A 22,517-nucleotide genomic window follows, 5' to 3' on the forward strand; every position below is an offset into this window, starting at 1 on the left:
ATAGATCTGATTTCATTTTTGAGTTCCTTCAGAACCCTGGGGTGCATATATCTGGTCCAAGTGATTTGCTGCTCTTTAGTTTATCAGTCTGGCCTACTACATCTTCCAGGTTCGCAGTGATTTGGTTCAGTTCATCTGACTTGTCGCCCTTGAAAACCATCTCCGGAACCAGTATCTCCCCAAAATCCTCATTAGTAAACACAGAAGAAAGAATTAATTTAGTCTTTCTGCAATGGCCCTATCTTCCCTAAGAGCCTCTTTAACCCCTCGGTCATCTTAACGGTCCAGCTGACTCCCTCACAGATTTCTTGCTTCAGATTTATTTTAAAAAGTTTTTATTATGAGTTTTTGCTCCTTTCAGGTTTTTATTTTTTTAAACTGTTTTCCTTTTGAAAATTTTGTGTTAGTGTAGATTTACATGTTGTCCCCCTTCCAGGCAATTAGTTCAAATTTGATCATGTTATGATCACTATTGCCAAGTGACCCTCCACCATTACCTCTCTCACTGAATCCTGCGTTCCACTAAGAATTAAATCTAAAATAGCTCCCTCTCTTGTTTTGTTTCTGAAGCAGTTATATTCCATGCAGGAACTTTGTCTCTAGCATGTCCTGATATTACATTTACCCAGTCAATATTGGGGTATTTGAAATCTCCCATTATTACTGCACTGCCATATTGGTTAGCTTCCCTGATTTCTCTTAGCATTTCATCATCTATCTGATCATTTTGGCCAGGTGGAAGGTAGTTTACTCCTATCACTATACTCTTACTCAACACACATGGGATTTCTACTCATAAAGATTCAGACCCAGAAAGCAAATCAGAAGCCAATCCAAGGTTGCTGTGTAGCAGTAAAGAAAGTGGAGATCGGTGTATAAGAAAGCCCTTTATTGAAAATAACCCGACTCTGGCCGAGTTTCGCTCTTTGGTTGAGAGCTGCCTCAGGGGCAACTAAAATCAAATTAAATATAAAATTAAAAAACACATACAACAACAGATGAAAAACAAATAGACAAAATACATGGATGTATAAACTTCACAAACAAATTAAATCATAAGACATGTATGTGTGATGACATCATAATGGTATACAGAGGAGCACAAATTGCAGAGTACAAACTGAACATCAGAATGTGTGTCCAAATATCAAATGGTGGCAAACAGCAAATGGTGAATCGTGTCATGGATGTACTGGAGAGGACAACTTGGTATTAGTGTGAAACACAACAGGGAACTTTATAATAAAAAAAGGTAAAAACTAGGGAGTGGAATAATTTTTTAAAAACTTAAATTAATAAAAAAAGAAGAAAAGAAAAACAGAACATGATAAACAGTAAAACCATAAAAGGGAAAGATAGTTTACTGCATGTCAGCAGGGCTTACTGCATGCCAGTAGGGCTGATGCCGCAAAAATTATACTCCCGCTCTGTCTCTAGCCTTTTTGCATAAGTTGTTCCTTTTTTAAAAAAAAAAAAAGTAGATCGTGGATGAATAGGAAAATGAACATTGAATAAAAACAATAAAGCCCTGTTTGCCACCATTTGATATTTGGACACACATTCTGATGTTCAGTTTGTACTCTGCAATTTGTGCTCTTCTGTATACTATTATGATGTCATCACACGTACATGTCTTATGATTTAATTTGTTTGTGAAGTTTATACATCCATGTATGTTGTCTATTTGTTTTTCATTTGTTGTTGCATGTGTTTTTTTAATTTTATATTTAATTTGATTTTAGTTGCCCCTGAGGCAGCTCTCGTCCAAAAAGTGAAACTTGGCCAGAGTCGGGCTATTTTCAATAAAGGGCTTTCTTATCCACAGATCTCCACTTTCTTTACTACCCATATAGATTCTACTGAACATTTATTTATTTGTTTGTTTGTTTGTTTTTTATATACCGACATTCAACTAAAGCCATCACATCGGTTTACATATAACAAAAATTAGAGAGGTTACATTGTAATAGAAAGTAAAACAGAAAATAATAAAACAGAGAAGGAGAAATAAAAAGAGAGATAAATAAGTTAGTATTAGGTGTTAATTCTTCTTATCATGTTATAAATGCTTTTTGAAAAAAGCCATGTTTTTAGATTCTTTTTAAAAGTTTGTGAGGATGATTCAAGTCTCAGATCAGTTGGAAGGGTATTCCATAAGAGTGGTCCGGCTATTGAGAAGGAACGTTGTCTAGTTGAAGTGAGGCGGGACAGTTTTGGAGAGGGAGCTTCAAGGAGACCAGTGTTTGTGGAACGTAAATTTCTTTTTGAAATGTGGAAGAAAAATGTTGTATCCATCCAATTCGTCTTGTCATTATACAGAGTTTTATGAATAAGAGATAAGGCCTTGTATTGAATGCTTTAAAATATTGGCAACCAGTGTAGGTCTTTTAGAACTGGAGTAATGTGATCTGATGTTTTGAGGTTGCTGAGTAACCTTGCCGCAGCATTTTGTAAGAGTTGAAGCGGTGCAATGGTGGAAGCAGGTAATCCAAGAAGAATTGCATTACAATAATCTAATTTAGAAAATAAAAGGGTTTGCAAGACAATGCTATAATCATGGTGATGAAGGAGAGGTTTAATCCTTTTAATATTTGAAGCTTGTAGAAGCCTTCTTTTATGATGATATTAATATGCTTAAAACATAGTTCTGAGTCTAAATTGACTCCTAGATCTCTTACGTTGAGTAGAGTTTTTTTTGTTAGTTATATAGTTATTAAGATGGAGGTCAATTAAAGTTGAGGATTTATTACAGATATAGAGAATTTCTGTTTTATTGTGATTAAGAGTGAGGGCCAATTGTATTAATAGATATTGGATTGTAGTGAGGTAGGTGCTCCTATAGTCTTTATATTATCTTTATCCTGTTGAACTCTATACCCTACCAGAAATAAAGTGCCACACCCCTACCAAGTTGATCCTTCCTATCATTGCGATATAATTTGTACCCATATATAGCACTGTCGAGATGCCAATTATGTCTATTGCTGAGCTCCAGTAAGTTTAAAAAGCAAAACAAAAAAAATATACAGAGACTTAGAGGTTTTTTGTTGTGCAGGGCTTCCTCCTTTCCAGGTCTCCATGCTCATCACGCTGGTCCGATGTTCATCTCTCTCCATGGGAGGTCAATGGACATGGGCAACCTGGCGGGTTGAGCTGCCTCCATAGGCTAGGACCCACTCCAAGGCTTTTCACTGAGCGCCACGTGATAGGCCGTAATGGCATTTTGTGCACATTCTGAGGCTGCCCTTTACAGGATTGTTGGTCCAGCATGGGTGTCTAGCTGTGCACCCAGTTAAGCGATCCCGTCGTGGCCACACGCTTACCTCTGCGCACAAATGTTACTGTGCGCCTAAGTTTTGGACGCAAAAGTTTTGGGGGCACCTAGGTCGAGCACGCAAAAAAAACCCAAAACAGCTAGATGCATGTCTCCGGCCACTGTTCAGTGCTCTGTTGGCCATAATGGCGCCTGTACCTAAGAAGCCTAAACGTCTTTCTCTTTGCACTGCTTGTCATATTTGGGCATCTCAACCAGAATAGCCTGCTAATTTGTGCCAGCGCTGTTTGGAGGCTCAGGGAGAATTGTTTTCCACAGATTTCATTAAGTCTGGTTCTTTCTAGCCAGATGTGGGTCTGGGTAAAGGTGGGTCAGGTGGAGCGCCTGATTTTGATACTCCCCTAACTGGTTCCTCAGCAGGGGAAGGTAGCTCAGTGAGTACATGTCAGGTACCTCCTGGTCTGGATACTTCTACTTTTTCATAGGTAGAATTTTTCCAGGGGTGGCAGTCCTTTCTTCAGGCACAATCCTCAGCCCTATCCAGTACTCCTAGAGCAGAGGCACAAGTAGGAAAATTGCCTGGACCTTCTGTTAAATGCCAGAGTACTCCTAGAGCGGCAGCAGGGCCTCTAGATGGCACAGATGATGATGCTGATCCTGCCTCTCTTGAGGATGGTGAAATTCTCCCTGGATTAGAATCGTATAGAAACTGTTATGGTTCTTTCATAGAGATGAACTACCAGTGCTGATTTCTCAGATCTTGACAATGCTTGGAGTTCCTAGGGCAGATTCAGTGTCTGAGCCAAAGAGAAACCCCATTTTGGTTTCCTTGCTTACAACCTCTTGTTTTTTCCCCATGATGGAGGCACCCCAGAGGCTAATTTCAGAGGGGGTCGGGTTTTGGAAGGCCTATACTCTCTGGATCCAATAGTAAGAGAGCACTTACATTTTCTAAAGGTAGATGCACTTGTGTGTGCAGTCTCCAAGCGTACCACTATTCCTGTGAAAGGAGTGGCCTTGAAGGATGCTCATGATAAAAAAAATTGAGACTATCCTTAAGCAAGCATTTGAAGCAGATCATTTCTAGTTGTTCCTTGGTGGCTCACTCTTGTTTGCTTCTCTCCCAGGAGGTTGATGATTGGGGTAAACTCCAGAGCAGTTATGGAACCAGCTGCTGTCTTCTTGGCAGATGTGGGCTATGATTTGGTTCACACTTCAGCCAGAGGGGTGGCTTCGATAGTAGCAGCCAGGTGACAGTTATGGTTGAGGAAATGGTCGGCCAATGCAACTTCCAAGGCTAACCTCACCAGATTGCCTTTTAATAGCTTGCTTTTGTTTGGCAGTGAGTTGGAGAAACTGGGCAGCAAGTGGGTTGAATCTCCGGTTCCTCGTTTGCCAGAGGATGAGAAGAAGGCACAGCGCTCCTTTAACATGAGAGGTCGTGCTAGAGAATCAAAGCATTTTCAACCCTATAGAGGAGCGACCTTTCAGAGGACTTGACCCTTTGGTAGATCTCAATCCTTTTGTCCCCCAACAACTCAGAAGAGGCAAATGCTCAGTTAGTGGAACCTCCCAAGCCTCCCAATGAAAGTTTGCTGACCCACCCCCGGCAGCAAGAGATAGGGGGACGCCTCTCTCTTTATTCAGAGGTGGGTCAAAATCACATCGGATCAGTAGGTCCTGGAAGGTGATACAAGAAGGATATGCGATAGTTTCGCAGTGTTCCTCGGGACGTTTTTAATGGAGTCTCCCTGCCACTCCCTGCAGAAGAAGCAGGCAGTGGAGGTTACATTGGCAAGGCTCCTCAGTCTGAGGGCTGTGGTCCCAGTGCCCACATCTCAAGAAAATACGAGGCAATATTCCATTTATTTCGTTGTGCCAAAGAAGGAGGGCTCTTTTCATCCCATTCTGGACCTTAAAGGCATCAGCCGTTATCTGCATGTGAAGAATGTTTGTATGGAAACATTGTGCTCGGTGATAATGGCCGTGCAATGGGGAAATTTCTGAACTATTTCTATCTGTCTGGGGCATATCTCCACATTCCCATCCAACTAGAACATCCACGCTTCCTGCGGTATGCAGTTCCGGAATGCCACTTTCAGTTTCAGCACTGCCCTTTGGTCTGGCCACCGCTCCCAGAACTTTTTCCAAGATAATGGTAGTGGTTGCAGCAGAGTTGAGAGAGGATGGAATTCTAGTACACCTGTATCTGGACGACTGACTGATTCACACCAAGTCACTGGAAGAGAGCCGCCTGGTGACTCACAAGGTGATTTCCCTGTTGCGGGAGCTCAGCTGTGTGGTGAACCTACCCAAGAGCAGTCTTCAGCCTATTCAGTCGCCGGAATACCTGGGGGTTCGGCTCGACACAAAGCAGGGCAAGGTGTTCCTGCCAGAAGCTCGAATTCAGAAGTTGCTAGCTCAACTCTGTCAGTTGTTGAACACTCTGCACCCGACCTTATGGTCTTATGTGCAGGACCTTGGCTTAATGGCGGCGACTCTGGAAGTGGTACCATGGGCAAGAGTGCATATGCATTCTCTCGAGTGCTCCCTGCTGGCTCAGTGAAATCCGCAATCTCAGGACTATTTGATTTGGCTCCACCTACCGCTAGAGGTCTCCTTCCAACTGCAGTGGTGGCTGCAGGTAGATCATCTACAGAAGGGAGTTTTCCTAACCCCACCGGACTGGTTAGTACTGACAATGGATGGGGGTCTCCTTTGTTGGGGAGCTCACTGTCAGGAGCTGACAGCACAAGGGTGCTGGAGTGCAGAAAAGTCTCTCTGGAACATCAATCGGCTGGAAACCAGGGCGGTCCGGTTGGCATGTTTACAGTTCGGCGACAGGCTGCAGGGTTGATCGTCCGAATAATGTTGGACAATGCAACGACTGTGGCTTACATCAGTTGGCAAGAAGGTACCAAGAGCCAGCACGTGTCGCAGGAAATAGATCAACTTATGGAATGGACAGAGGTGCATCTCCAGATGATCTCAGCCTCGCACATTGCAGGCAAAGACAGCATAAGAACATACTTTCTCAGCAGGGAGAGTCTGGACCCAGGAGAGGGGGTGTTTTCAGACGAGGCATTTCAGCTGATTCAGGATTGCTGGGGTCTCCTGTTCCTAGACCTCTTGGCAACTTGGCGCGATGCAAAAGTTCTGCGATTTTTCAGCCACAGAAGAGATCCAAAGTCAGTGGGGATTAATGCCCTAGTACAAGAATGGTTGGAAGACAAGTTGCTATATGTCTTTCCTCCATGGGCTATGCTGGGCAGATTGATTTGAAGGATCAAATGCCACAGAGGCATGGTGCTCTTGGTCACTTCAGATTGGCCCAGGAAACCGTAGAGGGCAGATCTGCGGCAGCTCCTGGTGGATTCACATCTTCGACTTCTAGTGCACAGGAACCTGTTGCAGCAGGGACCTGTTCTTCACAAAGATCTGACTCGATTTTGTCTTATGATATGGCCCTTGAAAGGGCTTGCTTGCTGAAACTTGGATACTCTACGACAGTGATTTCCACCTTGCTAGGATCTAGAAAGTTCTCCACTTCTTTGGCCTATGTGCGGTTTGGAAAGAGTTTGAGGCCTGGGGTAAGGATCGAGGTACTCTTCCTTCCTTGGTCAAGATTCCGCTCATTTTGGAATTTTTGCAGGATGGCTTGAATAAAGGCTTGGCTCTTAATTCCTTAAAGTTACAAGTTGTGGTTCTCGCCCATTTCAGGAGTCAGGTAAATGGTTTATCCTTGTCGGCTCATCCTGATGTGGCCCGTTTTCTGAAAGGAGTGAAACCAAGTAACATCGGCAAGCAAAGGAGCACAGTGTCATGAGCCCTCTGCCAGGAATGGGAGTGGACTTGCAGTCCCACAGCTTTCCTCAGGTGCAGTACATCATCGATCAAAGTGCATCTCAATGTCTTTGCAGTTTACCATGTTCAAATGGATGGCAAAACAATGTCCATGCATGCTTTAGTGTCAAAGTTCTTGGAAGGCTTATGACATGTGAGACTTTGTCGCCAAACCATCCGTGCCATGTGATCTCGCCATGGTATTGGTGCAACTCATAAAGCTGCCTTATGAGCCATTAGAGTCTGCTTCCTTTAATTTTCTCACCTGGAAGGCAGTGTTCCTAGTTGGCTAGAAGAGTTTGTGAGCTTCAGGCGTTGGTACATTACTCACTATACATGCAGTTTTTCCTTAACAGAATGGTGCTCTGCAGTTACCTCAGGTTTCTCCCAAAAGTGGTTTCAGCTTTTTATCTGAATCAAGAAATTGTGTTGCCCAAATTCTTTCCAAGATCTCATGCACATGAAGGGGAGAAGGTGACCATTAACTGGACTTAAAAAGGGCCTTAGCTTATTATGTAAAGAGAACTCAACCATATCAGTTTTCTCAATTCTTCATCTCTTACGATTCTAACAGACTGGGAAATGCAGTTGCCAAGGTCATGTTGTCAAAGTGGCTAGCGGATTGTAATGCACATTACTATGCTCTAGCTGGCCTCCAGATCATAGATTCTCTCAAGTCTTATCAAGTGAGAGTCATAGCTGCCTCAGTGGGTCATCTGTGAACCGCGCCTATTGAAGACATTTGCAAAGCTGCAACGTGGTCATAGTTCTCACCTTCACGTCTCATTGTTGTCTGGACAATCTATCAAGAAGTGATAGTAACTTTTGGACAAGCAGTTCTATGCAACCTGTTTACCCAGTAGGATGCTCTCCATGGGGGGGGATGGTCCCAGATTGCTTTTTCAGTAGGTACTCCGCTGCAACCCTCAGCTTGGGATTTCCCATGTATCATGGCTAATTCAACCCTGCTTGTTGATGGAGAAAGCAAGTTGCTTACCATAAACAGGGTTATTTGTAGACAAAGATTGAATTAGCCATGCTTAATACCCCCTCCCCTCACCTCCCTAGAGATTTGACTACTCAGCCAAAGCTAAGCTCTACAATCGATTGAGCAGCTCATGAAGCAGCACCCAAGTGAGAACTCCTGTGCATGCTCAATAGAACAAAAACTCTGTGAGCTAGGAGAGGTCCGTTTAGCACTGTTGGGTGACATCATCCACATGTTATGGCTAATTCTCCCTGTTGTCTATCTAGAACCCTGTTTATAGTACGCAAACTTGCTTTCATCCTCATATGATGAACCTTTGTCCTTGAGCTTTTTATTCTATAGAAAATGCTGCTTTCTGGTACTTTATTGAAGCCTGCTAGATTTATCAAATATTTGTATTATTTCTCCCCTTTCCCTCTTTCTTCTAAATTAGAAAGTGTATCTTTAATTCCTTTCATCTCTGTGGCATGAGATATAATGGTTAAACTGTTGAACCTTGGGTCAACAAAACACTGTTGGCTCTGTGACCTTAAGCAAATGCTTTTATCTCCATGTATCTCAATGTTCCCAAATGTAGTTGGCTAGGGGTTCAAATATTATTCATTCTCCCTTTGTCTTTTTCTTAGCTTTAAGTACTGGTTTCAAAAATGTGGTGCTACATAATCCACCCCAGAGGTGGCTGCATTTTGATTTTTAACATTTTATTATTTTAAAGTTAGTTATTGTTATATTTTGATAAGATTTTCTGTAAGGCCATATTATAGAAATAAAATTCAGTGCCTGCAAAGATCCAGATGATAAAGTAAACTCTCTTATCATCCTGCTCCCTTTAATCCTTATGAAATCCATCACCGCCTAACTTCAGTTTGAGAACACTGAGTTCACTAATACCACTGGTAATCCTTCATTGTACAGGTACTCTTGTCCAGCTTTCCCTTTGTCATATGAAAGTATTAGATGATGTGAGAGAATGGCACTCTTTGTGCAATATGATGTTTTCTGCCACTGATATATGCATTTTTATTTTATATCATGTCTGTTTATAGAGACAGAAACAAATCCGCGAGGATCATAAATCTTTTTATGCAATTAACATGGTCTATGTGTATGGACAAGAAAAGTATTTATTGGTAAGTTACTGAACGCACACACCAAGTCCTTGTTTCATCGGAAACAGGGATTTCCCCAAAGAGAGAGAGAGTAAAGCAAGAGGAGAGTTCTCGGGGAATTTCCCTGCTGGTAAAAGGAATGCAGACCAAATACTAGCAAGGAGCAGATTGGTAGTTGTGAGAAATAACTGAGTTGCCCCTGTTTTCCTTCTGAATTTGGATCCTTGTTTACAATGTAGTCTGGGCTAAGGATAGGGACTTTCGTTTTTTGGGGGTTTTTTCCCCCAGGAATTTATCATTGTTTATTACAACAAGAACATACACAATATTTACCTTGAAAAATGACTCATTTCTTTCTACTGATTTCTCCTGATTTTGTTCTTGTAATAAACACTGATAAATTCCTGGGAAAATATCAAATAAAAATTGAAAATGAAGGTCCCCAGGCATGGAGGAGTGGCTTTCAGACCCAAGGTGTTTACTTCAATTACTGATGACACATTTCTCCTACCCTGATAGTTTCCATCTCCTGTTTGGACAGGCCGGACACACGGCCTCTTCTCAATCTCCATCCCCTACTTATGGGCGAGGACTGCAGAAGCCTCCAGAGCTAATTCGATTCACTACAGCTCTTAAAGGATTGTGACTAGGTCTGGTTTTCAGGGTAATCACAGTTTTTAAACCTACTGTTTGTAAATATATCTGTCGAATATTAATTTTGGCTATTTTGAAAACCAGACAGGCTTGCAGCCCGCAAAAACTGGAAGCGAATACCACTGCTCACATGGCAAGGGGTTAGTGCTTGGTGTGCTCCTGAACTGACCAACACTTGTTTATAATTGTAGAGTGGCAGAACAGATCACCTGGATCCAGTCAGTCAATTTACATATATCCGCTGCTGCACCACAGAGGAAAATGAAAATAAATGTTACAACATTTAGCCAGAGCTTTTAATTATGAATTAAAGGCCATTTCTGTGTTTGAATCTCCTGTTACTTTTTCCTTTATGGTGCCTCAGCCAAGAAAGGGAGATTAAAGCAATAGAAAGGCATCTGTATTACTGAATCTGTTCCTGACGAGACACCACAGAGCCATTGTACTTTTAACTGCACATCTGTACTGCTGCATCATGACTGTCAACAAATATCTGTTGCCATGATGTTGTTTTGTGAACTGTTAATAATGGGGAAGAAAATATGTTTAACTCTTACTGTTTTGCAAGCAGGAGTGATCACCAGGCCTGTTATGAAAGGGAAAGCCAGGCTTGAGCAGGGCTTTCTAAGCTCTCAGAATGCTGTAAAGCAATGGTTGCCAAACGTTTGGTCCCGAGGGCTCTCAGTGGAGACCTGGTCCAGGTGGGGTGGGGGGAGAGATCCAGACTGAGAAACATGCAGGAGCAACATCACTTCTGACCTACAGATTTCACTTTTAGATGGAAGCTTCCCCTATGCTGGATGTGGTCTGCGGTCCATAGTTTGTCCACCTTGCTTTAAAGTGAATAGGGCTACTGAGATTTGCTGTGGTGTACTGTGTGGTCTCTGCCCTACATGCTTCAAAAAATTGAAACGTTTGCAAAGTTTAAAAAATATATTTAAAAAACAAAACAAAACATACTTTTTGAAAATAAATGTAATATTTTAAAAAGCATACCTAGGAACTCCTTATCTTTTTTTTCTTTAATAGAATAAGGAATCCCTTTTCCACTGTTCCTTATGCACACAAACAGATCCCGAGGCAATATTTAATTGTATGATGTTGCTTTAAAATTGGAATAATATTTGCAAAATAAAACTGACGGGACAATGTCTGCTCCTTTTTCCCCTCTTGAAAAGTTACATCATATCACTGAATCTGAGTGTCTGTCTCCTGCTGAAGCTGCATGTGATACCGTCTGCCTGGTGTATGATATCAGCAACCCCAAGTCGTTTGAGTATTGTGCTAGAATCTTCAAGGTTTGTGGGGGTTTATGTCTCTTTTCTTACCAAGTGAAATGAGCCCTAAGACAGCATTTCAGGATAGACCTGAAAGCTGATTTTTCTCTCCTTCATCCTCCTGTTCATTCCTCACTCACCTCCCTTAGTAATGCTACCAAACCCTGAATCAGGGGCTGAAGCCTCCACAGCCATGAATCAAACGCTGCACATGAAAGGCCCCAGGTGGTTGTGGGCACAAAAGTTTTTTCCCATTTCAGAATGATCCCCAGAGAGTGAGTATCCAGGCCCCATCATCTCAAGATGCAGGTTGGTAGGGACTCAGATCCAGGCCCCCTGCCATGGGCTGAGCTGAAAAATTACTTTCGATGTACACGTGTTCCACATGCAGAAGTGAGATACATCCATGAATGACATTTCAACTTTAGCTTTGTTAGCTAAAGGTTGAAATGAGTGCAATGTATCTTTATCCAAATGCATTTGGTTAAATTAGTCTGGCACATAAATGCCAAAATGATCCTAGATGAACAACTGCTAAATCTGTTTAGATTTTTGTAAATCCTCTGAGCCTTTAATTATTTTAACTCACAGCAACACTTCATGGACAACAGGACGCCATGCTTAATTGTGGCTGCAAAGTCTGATCTGCATGGTGAAAAACAAGAGTACCCCATGTCCCCGGCTGAATTTTGCAAGAAGCACAAGATGCCGCCGCCCCAGGCCTTTACTTGCAACACCGCCGATGCCCCAAGCAAAGACATCTTTGTGAAGCTGACGACCATGGCCATGTATCCGTAAGTTCTTGAATCCTCCTCATGCCTGGCACTGCATGGATCATCAGGACACAGCATGCTATTGGTGGTCACATAACTGGACTTAATTCTTTCTTCATAAGAGTTACTTAGCAACAGATAGAGAGAGCCTTCCACTGTCCAGGCTGGGGGACTCTTTTCTCACAAGTCTGCAAAGTTAACCTTCCCTGCAATGTTTAGTGCAATAATACAACTCTCCCTTTCTAATCCAGAATTTTAAAGACAGTGTAATATTGCCCTACATAGAGATATAGAGAGAGAGATAGACAGAGATAGAAAGAGATATAGATATATATATATATATAGAGAGAGAGAGAGAGAAATAGGAACTTCCTGTGTTATGGAAGTTTAAGATGGAACCACATCAATAAAAGATACTTACAAAAAAAAAGATGGAACCACAGTTGCTGCCTGTTTTGCTAGAACCTGATGTTTTGAATACAGGATGACTGTAAAAGCATTCAGCACTTGTTTAGATGACCCCCAGCTATCTGTGTACTCTTCCTAATGAAAGGACATTCCTTGTCTGTGTTATAATATTTCCTCAAATTCTTGATGTTTATAGTACCGCAGTAAATGATGGCACTTTGCACAGGTAAGCATACTTTGCACTTTGCACAGGTAAGCATACCTGTGCAGCCCAACACTAGTTCTCCCCACCCAAATGTCTTTTACCTACAACCCCCATTCTACCACTGCCTTCCACATCAGTCCCGAGCATCTGTACTGAACGTTACCACCTCCTCTGGTGGGCCATTTTAGACCTTGCCATCTTCCTCTTTGACTCTTACAAGTGCAACACTTAATCCAACACCCAGGTCCTCTTCCATGTCTTCTTGTGAAGTTTTCTAATAATCCACACAGCTACCAAAACTAGTGAAGCAATTGTCCAAAATATCCAGCCTCCCCATGCTCTGTGGTTTGAGTTTTAGACGCTCAATGCAGCCAAGCTGCTGCTGTTAGGGTTGTAACTGCTGCTCTATGCAGGCCCCTCCAGTGCCACCTTAGACCGTACCTGTAATAGAAGAATACAAGTGACTACAGTGTTGTGTATTATCCTTCACAGGTGAGCCTTAGAGTCAGATAACCAAGTGCTGAATGTATATGGGATGTACCACACTTGTGTCTTTATTAGACTTACACTGACACTCTTCCTATCTCTCTCTGTTGCTAAGGACACACTTCATCCTTCTCTGTGTGATAGGTGGTGCTTTGTGTCTGTTAATAAGTTAGATCAACTATAGCCTCTCAAATTTGATTCCAGTATGACAGCTGGCATTGGCTTAAGAATTGACTAGAAGAAAAAAAAGGTTTTATATTCAAATGTAAATTCAGTTTATAAAACAATTGTCCTAAATTGCAGCAATATTTTTTTAAGTATCTGATATATATTTACAAGCACTAGGGCAGACTGTTCTTAGAGGGTCCCTGCTCAGAAAGAAACGCCAGACTCTGCAAAGTGTGTTGCACATGGCCATGGCCAGCTGGCCGAAGGAAGAGGGACATTCTCTCTCCCAGGCCCAGCATTTCCTGATTGATTGCACCCCAAGGCTTTACTTTTCCCATTTTAGCCACCATGAGTAGGGCCAGTAAAACATTTTTGTACAGTTTTAGGTCTGTATTTTCTTTTTAATTATGAATATCCCCTTTGTTTAGGAGCCTGGATAAGGTAAACTTTGTTCTTTTGCTGGGGACTAAGTTGATTCAGACTCAGGTGTTACCTAGGGCTGTGAAGCTCCAGCCATTGAAATTCTCCCTTACAGTTGTACACTTATTCCTTTTGCATTACAATTGAAGGTCTTTTTTTTTCATAAAAAGTTATTTCCATTGCCAGAAAACAGAAGAAAGTCTATTTTAGATGAGAGATTATTGTTATAATAAATCCGACATGGTTAAAGCAGCAGTGTCATGTACTTGCTCAGTTTTGGGTGGAGAGATACAACCATTTCTTTCATTTCCATGTTTCTCAACATTGCTACAAGAATATTTGATTTTGATACTTGAGGATGTGATTTAACTATGGCCACCAGTGCACTTTTCAGATTTCTAAAAGTTGTAACTGTGCCTCTCCTTATTCAAGGGGATCAAAAAGTCCCTTACCGTACACTAATGAATGCACAGGTCACCTGTACATAATGGATCTATGGAGAGAGAGAAAGGTCTGAGGATACGGCAAACACAGAAGAGGAAGCATGGCAGAACTGATCAGGCATAAAAAAAATTCTAAATGTTACATGAAAATGTAAAAACTGTAAAAGTGACAAGAAATACAGAAAATGTTTTTCTTTTGTTGCGTATGTGGCTGGGAGGCACTGCTGCTTTAAACGTGAGATTAAGGAGAATAAAGCACATGTGGTTTATACCTGGGTAAAATAGCTTTCTCCAATGACAAGCAGGATGGTAGTCATCACACATGGGTGACATCCTCAGATGGAACCCAGCATGGAAAACTTATGCCACTAACCACGCGTCCACGCGGGGTCCCTCTTCAGTCTCTCTTTTTCCACGAAGCTGAAGCCTTGCGGTTGTGGAGCTTGCACTTTTTCGGTGAAAATTCACTTCCAGTGTTTAGGGTCCCTCTGTGTTTCGCAGTCTTTTTCTTCTTCGCTTTCAGTAAGTTTTCTCTGGTACTCGCAATCGATTACAGACAGTGTTGCCCCCCCCAGTGGCAGCCAGCCATCGACCACGCACAGCATCCTTTTTGATATGGCGTCATCTGGCTTCGCTGGTGTCCCCGGATCATGTCCATCACAGACCCCCACGAGATTTGTGTCCTTTGCCTGGGGGCATCGCCCGAATTCCATGGTTGCGATCTTTGCGCCCAGATGACCCCTAAAGGCCATCAGGAATGGTTAAAAAAATGGAAAAGTTGTTCGGATCTAAGAAATTGGATTCGTCGTCAGTGTCCGGGACTTCTACCCAGGATTTCTCGGCATTGACCCCCTCAGTCTCCCCTCCACTACTGCTCCTCGATCCCGAGGTGGGGGCAGGGGGCCGAGCTTGATCCATATCCTCTTGGTCCAGGTCGGGTTCCTCGACGTCACTGTTGGTCCCGGGAAAGGACTGAGGTGAGCACCACGAGCAGTCAAGGAAACAGACATCCTCTTCGAAGTCAGACTACGGAAAGGCGTCTACCACGTCTGTGCCTCCCCCGATGCAGTCTCATGCAGAGGAGGAGATTCCCTCTGGTCCTCCCAAGGATTCTTGGCAGTCCCCACTGATGCCGGTGGAAAGTCCGGTTCCACCCCGTGACTCCAGGATCGATACGATTCCGCTGCTGCCACGGAGGAGGAGTTAGGCACATGCGGTTGGCGGTCAGCCGAGCCCTGCAGGGCATCGAGCCTCCGGTTTCACCAGGACTGCCACTACCGCAAGAGCTGACTCCATTGGTGCTTGCGTCTCTGCTGGAGCAGTTGGACATACTGCTAGGTGCCTTACTAATGCAGCCATCTCCAATGCCCCAAGCCCCTTTGCGGTCAAGGGGAGCATCGTTGTTGCCGCCACTGGTTCCCATTCCGGTGAGCAATTCCTCAGACGAAGAAGGTCCATCGGGATTAACGGCGCCTCCATTGCACATGGCACCCCGACAACTTCTGGCTCTCCCAGGACCATCGGGATCGACGCTCTTGGTGCGATCGATGCCACTGACGCTCCCGAAGCCAGGAGATCTGTCGGCGCCCATGCGTCCCCAGTTCCCGCCAGTGCCCTCTGTTCCACCTTCAGTTCCACCGGTGCCCCCCCGCGGCACTCTGGTTTGAGACTTAAGGCCCAGGTGGGTGTTCTACCTCCTGCGTCTCCGGACATTGACAGCGAAGGGGGAAGCCACCTTTGATACCTGGGAGAGTGAGGTATCCTTTTCCTCCACAGAGGAATCAGAGGACATGCCTTCAGAACCCTCTTTACCAGAGGAGAGGTGGAAATCCCCTACAGAGGATATTTCTTTCACTGGTTTTGTTAAGGCCATGGCAGAGTCGGTGCCTTTCTAGCTTTTGATAGAGCAGATTTCTCATCACAAGATGTTGGAGATCCTGCAAGTCCTTGATGCTGCTAAGGAGGTGGTGGCTGTTCTAGTCCATAACATCTTTAAGGATCTAGTTGCCTGACTCTGGCAACACCCTCTCTCCGTCCCTCCTTTGAACCAGAAGACGGATGCAGTCTATCTGGTCCAACCCACCACGGGGTTTGAGCACCATCAGCTTCCTCACCAGTCAGTGGTGATGGAATCAGTTCTAAAGAAGGCAAAGAGACTTCAGACTTATGCCTCAGCACCTCGGGCCGTGAGCACAAGGCTCTGGACGCTCTCAGCGTCCAGAGCCTTGTGCTCTGGACGCTGAGCATCGAGCTGAGCATCGAGCTCCAGGTGTTCCAGGGCTCGATGTTAGCAGCTAGGATTGCTTGTTATCAGCTTTATATGGGGCAATACTCCAGGAACCTCTGGAAACAAGCCCAAGAAAGAGTTGGGAGAATGCCTCCTGCAGCAATTTCAGGAGGACTTCCAGAAAATAGTTCAGCAGGGCCTAGACTGTGATAAACACGAAGTCCGTTCTGCGTACAACGTGTTTGAGACAGCTATGAGAGTTGCTGACGCAGGCATTGGGGCTCGCGTATGGCTTGGCTGCGCACCTCCGACCTGCGCCCCGAGGTCCAGGACCGTCTACCAATCTGCCCTGTATGGGTGAGAACCTTTTCGGGGAAAAGATTAAGGAGGCAGTGGCCCAACTAAAGGACTATCACAAAAACACTTCAACAGTTGTCAGCTAGCACCTCGGATACCTAGCCCTCCAGCAAAAAGCCGTTCAGGCAATATCCAAGACGGCCATTTTACCCGGCCACACAAGTACTACCCACCGGCCCCTAGGTCACAACCTCAGCAGGTTCCAGCAAGACCGAAGGCACAGCTACCTCATACACCTCTCCCAGCTCCTACCCCACCGCAAAACCCCATCGCGGGATTTTGACTAGCAGCCAGGGAGTTTGAGCCAGCCAACCCTATCCAGAGTGCCAACCCCCGGTGGGGGGCTGCCTCCAACTGTTTACAGACTGATGGACGTCAATCACCTCTGACCACTGGGTTCTGTCCATCGTAAGGCAGGGGTACAAACTGCAATTCCAACAAACTCCACCCCGTTCTCCTCCATGTCCCCGGTGGAGAAGTGTAGAGAACCAGCAGATACTCCGAGTAGAGCTCTTAATGGCTCGAGCGGTCGAACCAGTCCTGCCTGGCCAACAGGGGGATGGGTTCTACTCCAGTATTTCCTTATTCCCAAGAAAACTGGTGACCTTCGCCCTATTCTGGATGTGAGGGCGTTAAACCAGTTTCTTGTCAGAGAGAAGTTCAAAATGGTCTCGTTGGGTACCTTGATTCCCCTCCTCAGGGCTGGGGACTGGCTCTACTCCCTCGATCTCAGACGCATATGCCCATATCCCCATTTCTCCAGCGAATTGGAGGTATCTATGATTCCTGGTAGAGGGAGAACACTACCAGTCCCGCATATTGCTCTTCGGCCTAGCGCTGGTGGCCCCGTTTCTTCACCAAATGCCTTGTGGTAGTGGAGACCTATCTTCAAAGGTGGGGGGTTTATGTCTTCCCCTACCTTGATGATTGATTTATCAAGAGTGATTCCAGGCAGGGGCATTGCGTTCCCTACAAGCAACCATACGTACCTTGCAAAACCTGGGATTTCTGATCAACTATCCAAAATCCCATCTCCAGCCATCACTGCAATTGGACTTCATCGGGGCCAGGCTGGACACCATCCAGAAAAAAAGCCTTTCTGCCTTGAGACAGGGCAGAGACCCTGACTGCCCTCACTCGGGTAGTCTTCAGTTGCTCCCATGTCTCAGCACACCAGTTTCTAAGACTTCTGGGGCATATGGTGGTGACGGTGCATGTTACTCCATTTGCTTGGCTTCACATGCGCAGGGCTCAGTGGACACTACATTCCCAGTAGTGTCAAGCCACCCAGGATCTTCAGGCTCGTGTCCAGATCTCCATTCCCCTCCGGCACTCCCTCATGTGGTGGGAAAGCCCAATCTGGAACAGGGGATGCCCTTCTGGGGCCCACAGCCGTAGATTGTCCTCACTACAGACACATCTCACACGGGGTGGGAGCCCATGTTGCAGACCTCCATACTTGGGATCTTTGGTCTTTGTAGGAGAAGCAATCCCAGATAAATTTCCTGGAGTTATGACTGATCCATTATGCCTTGCGGGTGTTCAGAGAGCATCTGCACAACAAAGTCATCCTAGTTCAGACCGACAATCAGGTGATGATGTGGTATCTGAACAATCAGGGAGAAATAGGGTCGTACATCCTCTGGTCCAGTCCAGATCTGGTCATGGGCCCTCGAGAATGGCGTCTTCCTCTGTGTATCTCCCTGAGATGGACAGTATCCTAGCAGACTCATTGAGTCAGGCCTTCTGCCCCCACGAGTGGTCTCTGAATCAAGAGGTAGCGAACCGCATCTTTCACTTGTGGGGGACCCCAGACATGGATCTGTTTGCTTCCCCAGAGAAGAAGAAAGTGGATCGTTTCTGCTTGCTGGGATGGGCGAGCAGGGGATCAGTGTCGGATGCCTTTTCACTTCACTGGGACACCAGTCTGCTGTATGCTTATCCTCCCCTTCCGTTGAGCTTGAAAACACTCCAAAAGCTCCAACAGGACCGAGGCACCATGATCCTGGTTGCGCCTTTTTGGCCTCCCCAGGTATGATTTCTGCTTCTACGGGAGCTAGCCTCGTGACCCCCCAATCCTGTTGGGAGCTGCCCCAGACCTGATCTCTCAGGGCCAGGGTAGGCTTCGCCACCCCAACCTACAAGTCCTGACTTTTCACAGCTAGGATGTTGACCAGGTGACTGTACATGCTCTGGGTTTTTCGGAAGGCATACCTTGAGTCATCTTGGAGTCCAGAAAACCCTCTATGAGAAAATCTTACAATCTAAAGTAGAGGTGGTTTTTGGCTTGGTGTGTTGGGTGCAGTCTGGATCCCTTCTCTTGTTCCCCTCCAAAGCTTATGGACTAATTGTTGCACCTCTCTGAGTCTGGTCTGCAGACCACTTCGGTGAGAGTTCACCTTAGTGCCATTGGAGCTTGCCATCAGGGGAAAGATGGTGCTTCCATTTCCACCCATTTGATTGTGGGGTGGTTCATGCATGGCTTGTTGCAACTTAAGCCTCCTACTCGGCCTCCAGCGGTCTCCTGGGATCTCAATGTAGTTCTGTCCCAGCTTATGAAGGCTCCATTTGAGCCCTTGCAATCTGAAGTACCTATCCTGGAAGGTGATCATCTTGGTAGTGGTTACTTCAGCCTGCAGGGTCAGTGAGTTTCAGGCTCTGGTGTCGAACCCCCTTATACCAAGTTTTGTCATGATAAGGTGGTTTTACTTACGCATTCAAAGTTCCTTCCTAAGGTGGTCTCGGAGTTACATCTCAATCAGTCCATCGTGTTGCCTTCTTTTTTTTCCAAGGCCATACGCTCACCAGGGTGAATGGGCACTGCACACTCTGGATTGTAAAAGGGCCCTGGCCTTTTACTTGAAACGGACGGCATCTCAGCTTTTTGTCTCCTTCGACAAAAACAGGTTGGGAGGCTGTGTCTAAACAGACCTTATCCCATTGGCTAGCGGACTGTATTTCTTTTTGCTACGCTCAAGCGGGCCTACAGCTTGAAGGTCACGTCAAGGCTCATTCTGTTCGTGTCATGTCTGTTTCGGTACCTCACTTGCGTGCCGTCCCCATTCACAAAATATGCAAGGCAGCGACCTAGAGTTCCCTCCACATGTTCACCTCTCATTATTGTTTGGATAAGGATGGCCGATGTGACTGTCATTTTGGTCAGTCAGTCCTCTGTAATCTTTCAGTCATGAAACCCCAACTCTTCCTTTTCCTTGGGTTCTGGCTTGTTCCCCTAGTTCTATCCGCTCTAGTTCTATGCTGCACATGTTGGAAGCAGCCTGGAGTTACATAATCACCCATGTGTGAGGACTAACATCCTGCTTGTCTTTGGAGAAAGCAGAGTTGCTTACCTGTAACAGGTGTTCTCCAAGGGCAGCAAGTTGTTAGTCCTCATGAAACCTGCCCGCCACCCTACAAAATTGGGTTTTCTCTTGGTTTGTTATTTTAGTTATCGCAAACTCTGTTATAAGATTGAAAAGGGACCCCACGTGGACGCGTGGTTAGTGGCATGCTGGGCATGCTCGGTGTGTCTGTCAAAGTTTCTAGTGCTGGGCTCCATCTGATGTCACCTATGTGTGAGGACTAACATCTTCTTGTCCTTGGAGAACATGTGTTACAGGTAAGCAACTCTGCTAAGTGTGGATTTCTGCAGTGCTTTAGTTTACCCCCATCTTGGGTGCATTTTACCAGAATCCTGTTGCTGTTGGCACAGCCCTGCTATGCGCCCGCTCTGAACCGCTGTCCTTCTGTGTGTCTCCGCAGCCATGCCCGGTTACGCTGTATGTGCACCTGCAACAGGTGTACATTCTGCATCTGTCAGAACTTCCTCAACTCAGATTTGCTGCAGTCTGTAAAGAACAAGCTCTTCACTGCGGTTCTTAACAGGTCCTTCACTTTATTTACTGGGTACCAGGCGTGCGTTTAACCGACTACTTTTGAATTTATAAACCTTTCTAATGTGCAGATTTCCACTACATATCCACCCAACCCGAGAGAGAGCTGGTGCTTGCTTGTAAAATGGCCCCTGTTTGCATAAAGCTTCGAGCTGTTGCTATTATTTTGCAGATAATTTGCATAAATGTGCTTTTGGTTACCTTTGTTTTATCAATGATAGTGTATTTGAGTACTTCAAGCTAACAGGTAAATTATGACGTCTATAAAGCTACACAACACATAGGTAGTGCCTGAGAGGGAGTAAAGAACTAAGTGATCTTTTCTTTACTTTTCCATGAATGCTAGGTTTTATTGAGACCCATAACTTTTGGATAAACCTGTTTGTTTTTAGCAATAAACTTGTGTATAAATATTCATTGAATGAGTGGAGGATGGCACAGGTTGTAAGCTATACCAGGCAGTAGTGTAGGGTGAGTTAGTGGATATGTGGTGAGTAAATCTGCAGCTTTAACCAGCAGCAGCTCCTGAAGAATAAAATATGACCTGCTCATATATCTTTTACAAAAAAATGTATTTTGTTAATCATTATAGTAAGTCCAACCACAAAAAAACACATAAGGCTCATTCATACTCTTACAGCCAATGTGTATTTTCCACGCAGAGGGGATTTACTTGCTGGAGAAGACAGAATCAATCAATCTGATTGGTTGGCTTGCTGTTTTCTTGCGCACACCATCCCTTCTGGAGTTAACATAATTTAAAAAGAAAAATAAAAGAGCAAACACTGAAAGCAAATCTGGTTTGTAGCAATATGAAAACCAGTCACTTGCACAGCAGGTTGTATTTGTTAAATCCTTGCCTTCAGTTATCTTAACTTACTAATAACTTAGATTCTTTTACATTGATCCAGCAAGCAGATGGCAGTTCAAACCTTCAAACTGAATGCTAGGTATAGTGCAAGGCTCCATGTTCCAGTACTGTGCCATCCAGTAGTTAAAGATATTGGGCATTTAGTACATATGTTGGAGAAGTCCAGATATAAAGGCAAGAACTTTGGGTACTGTGGGTTCTACATTTTTCATTTTTTAAATAAATAAAATACATTTTTTTTTTCATAGTCATAGGCTAAGACATCAGACGGGCACTCTCATGCTATTGTTTGTTTCTCTTGTTACATGCCTTGGTGTGAGATAGTATTGCCCGAGGCACTAGGCATATATATAAAATCAAATTAGTAAAGCCTCAATGAGTTGTATAATTTAGATTGTATATAGGGACCTTTGTTCCCCTCCCCCCAGGAGTTTATCAATGTTCATTATTATTATTATAATGAACCCAAATTGTAGAAAATCAGTGCAAATAAAATGAATCATTGTATGTAAGGATTTGATCTAGCTGAAGGCACTGTATCCTGCATATTTTTTTTTCAACAAAACAATGACATTTTACAATTATTGGTTAGAAAAATACAGTGTGATTTTGTTGTAAATCTTCTCGGGAAGAAGGAAAAACATTGCTGTGTTGTAAATTGGGAGTTTCTCCCACTTCTGCCTGGAAATTGACCACAGAGGTCTTGTGGCTAGTCTGAAGGGTATACATCCTACCACATACCTTCACCCTCACCTAAAGCACTCAATATGATACAGTTCACTAACGCTGACTGTCATGGGCCCATTTATCTTGAATTTTCTTTTAATATCTTTCTTTCACCTTTTATGCTGTCAGAATGTTAAATATTCTCAATTTTACAAAAATCATGATGCCTCAAAAAAAACCCATGCTGGTTTTCAATTGAAGTAAATTGTACCATTACCTTATCATCAAATGAAATACTTAATGGATGCCAAAGCAGAAACATTTCTGTGGCCTCAGTGCACTTCAACACACAGAACAGACTTAGCACAACATTGCCTGCTAAGCCCCATATTCCTGCTGTATGGCATAAGCAAAACGGGCTTTAGTTCCCAATTGCTTTTGACGTGAAACTCATC

General features: G+C 44.3%; 1 protein-coding gene across 5 annotated transcripts in view; it reads left to right on the forward strand.

Annotated features, from left to right (window-relative positions):
• RHOT1 (ras homolog family member T1) overlaps window positions 1-22,517 on the forward strand; it is an 88,468-nt gene that overhangs the window by 52,116 nt on the left and 13,835 nt on the right. For 4 of the 5 annotated variants that reach the window (XM_029600724.1, XM_029600723.1, XM_029600727.1 and 1 more), the window contains 4 exons: window positions 9,152-9,235; window positions 11,047-11,166; window positions 11,737-11,939; window positions 20,395-20,517. In XM_029600724.1, the coding sequence (XP_029456584.1) occupies window positions 9,152-9,235; window positions 11,047-11,166; window positions 11,737-11,939; window positions 20,395-20,517 (530 nt within the window). The remainder of the gene's footprint in view (window positions 1-9,151; window positions 9,236-11,046; window positions 11,167-11,736; window positions 11,940-20,394; window positions 20,518-22,517) is intronic. The other variant, XM_029600726.1, reaches the window with a different exon arrangement.

This window comes from Rhinatrema bivittatum, chromosome 4, assembly GCF_901001135.1.
Source record: "Rhinatrema bivittatum chromosome 4, aRhiBiv1.1, whole genome shotgun sequence".
Classification (NCBI taxonomy): Eukaryota; Metazoa; Chordata; class Amphibia; order Gymnophiona; family Rhinatrematidae; genus Rhinatrema; species Rhinatrema bivittatum.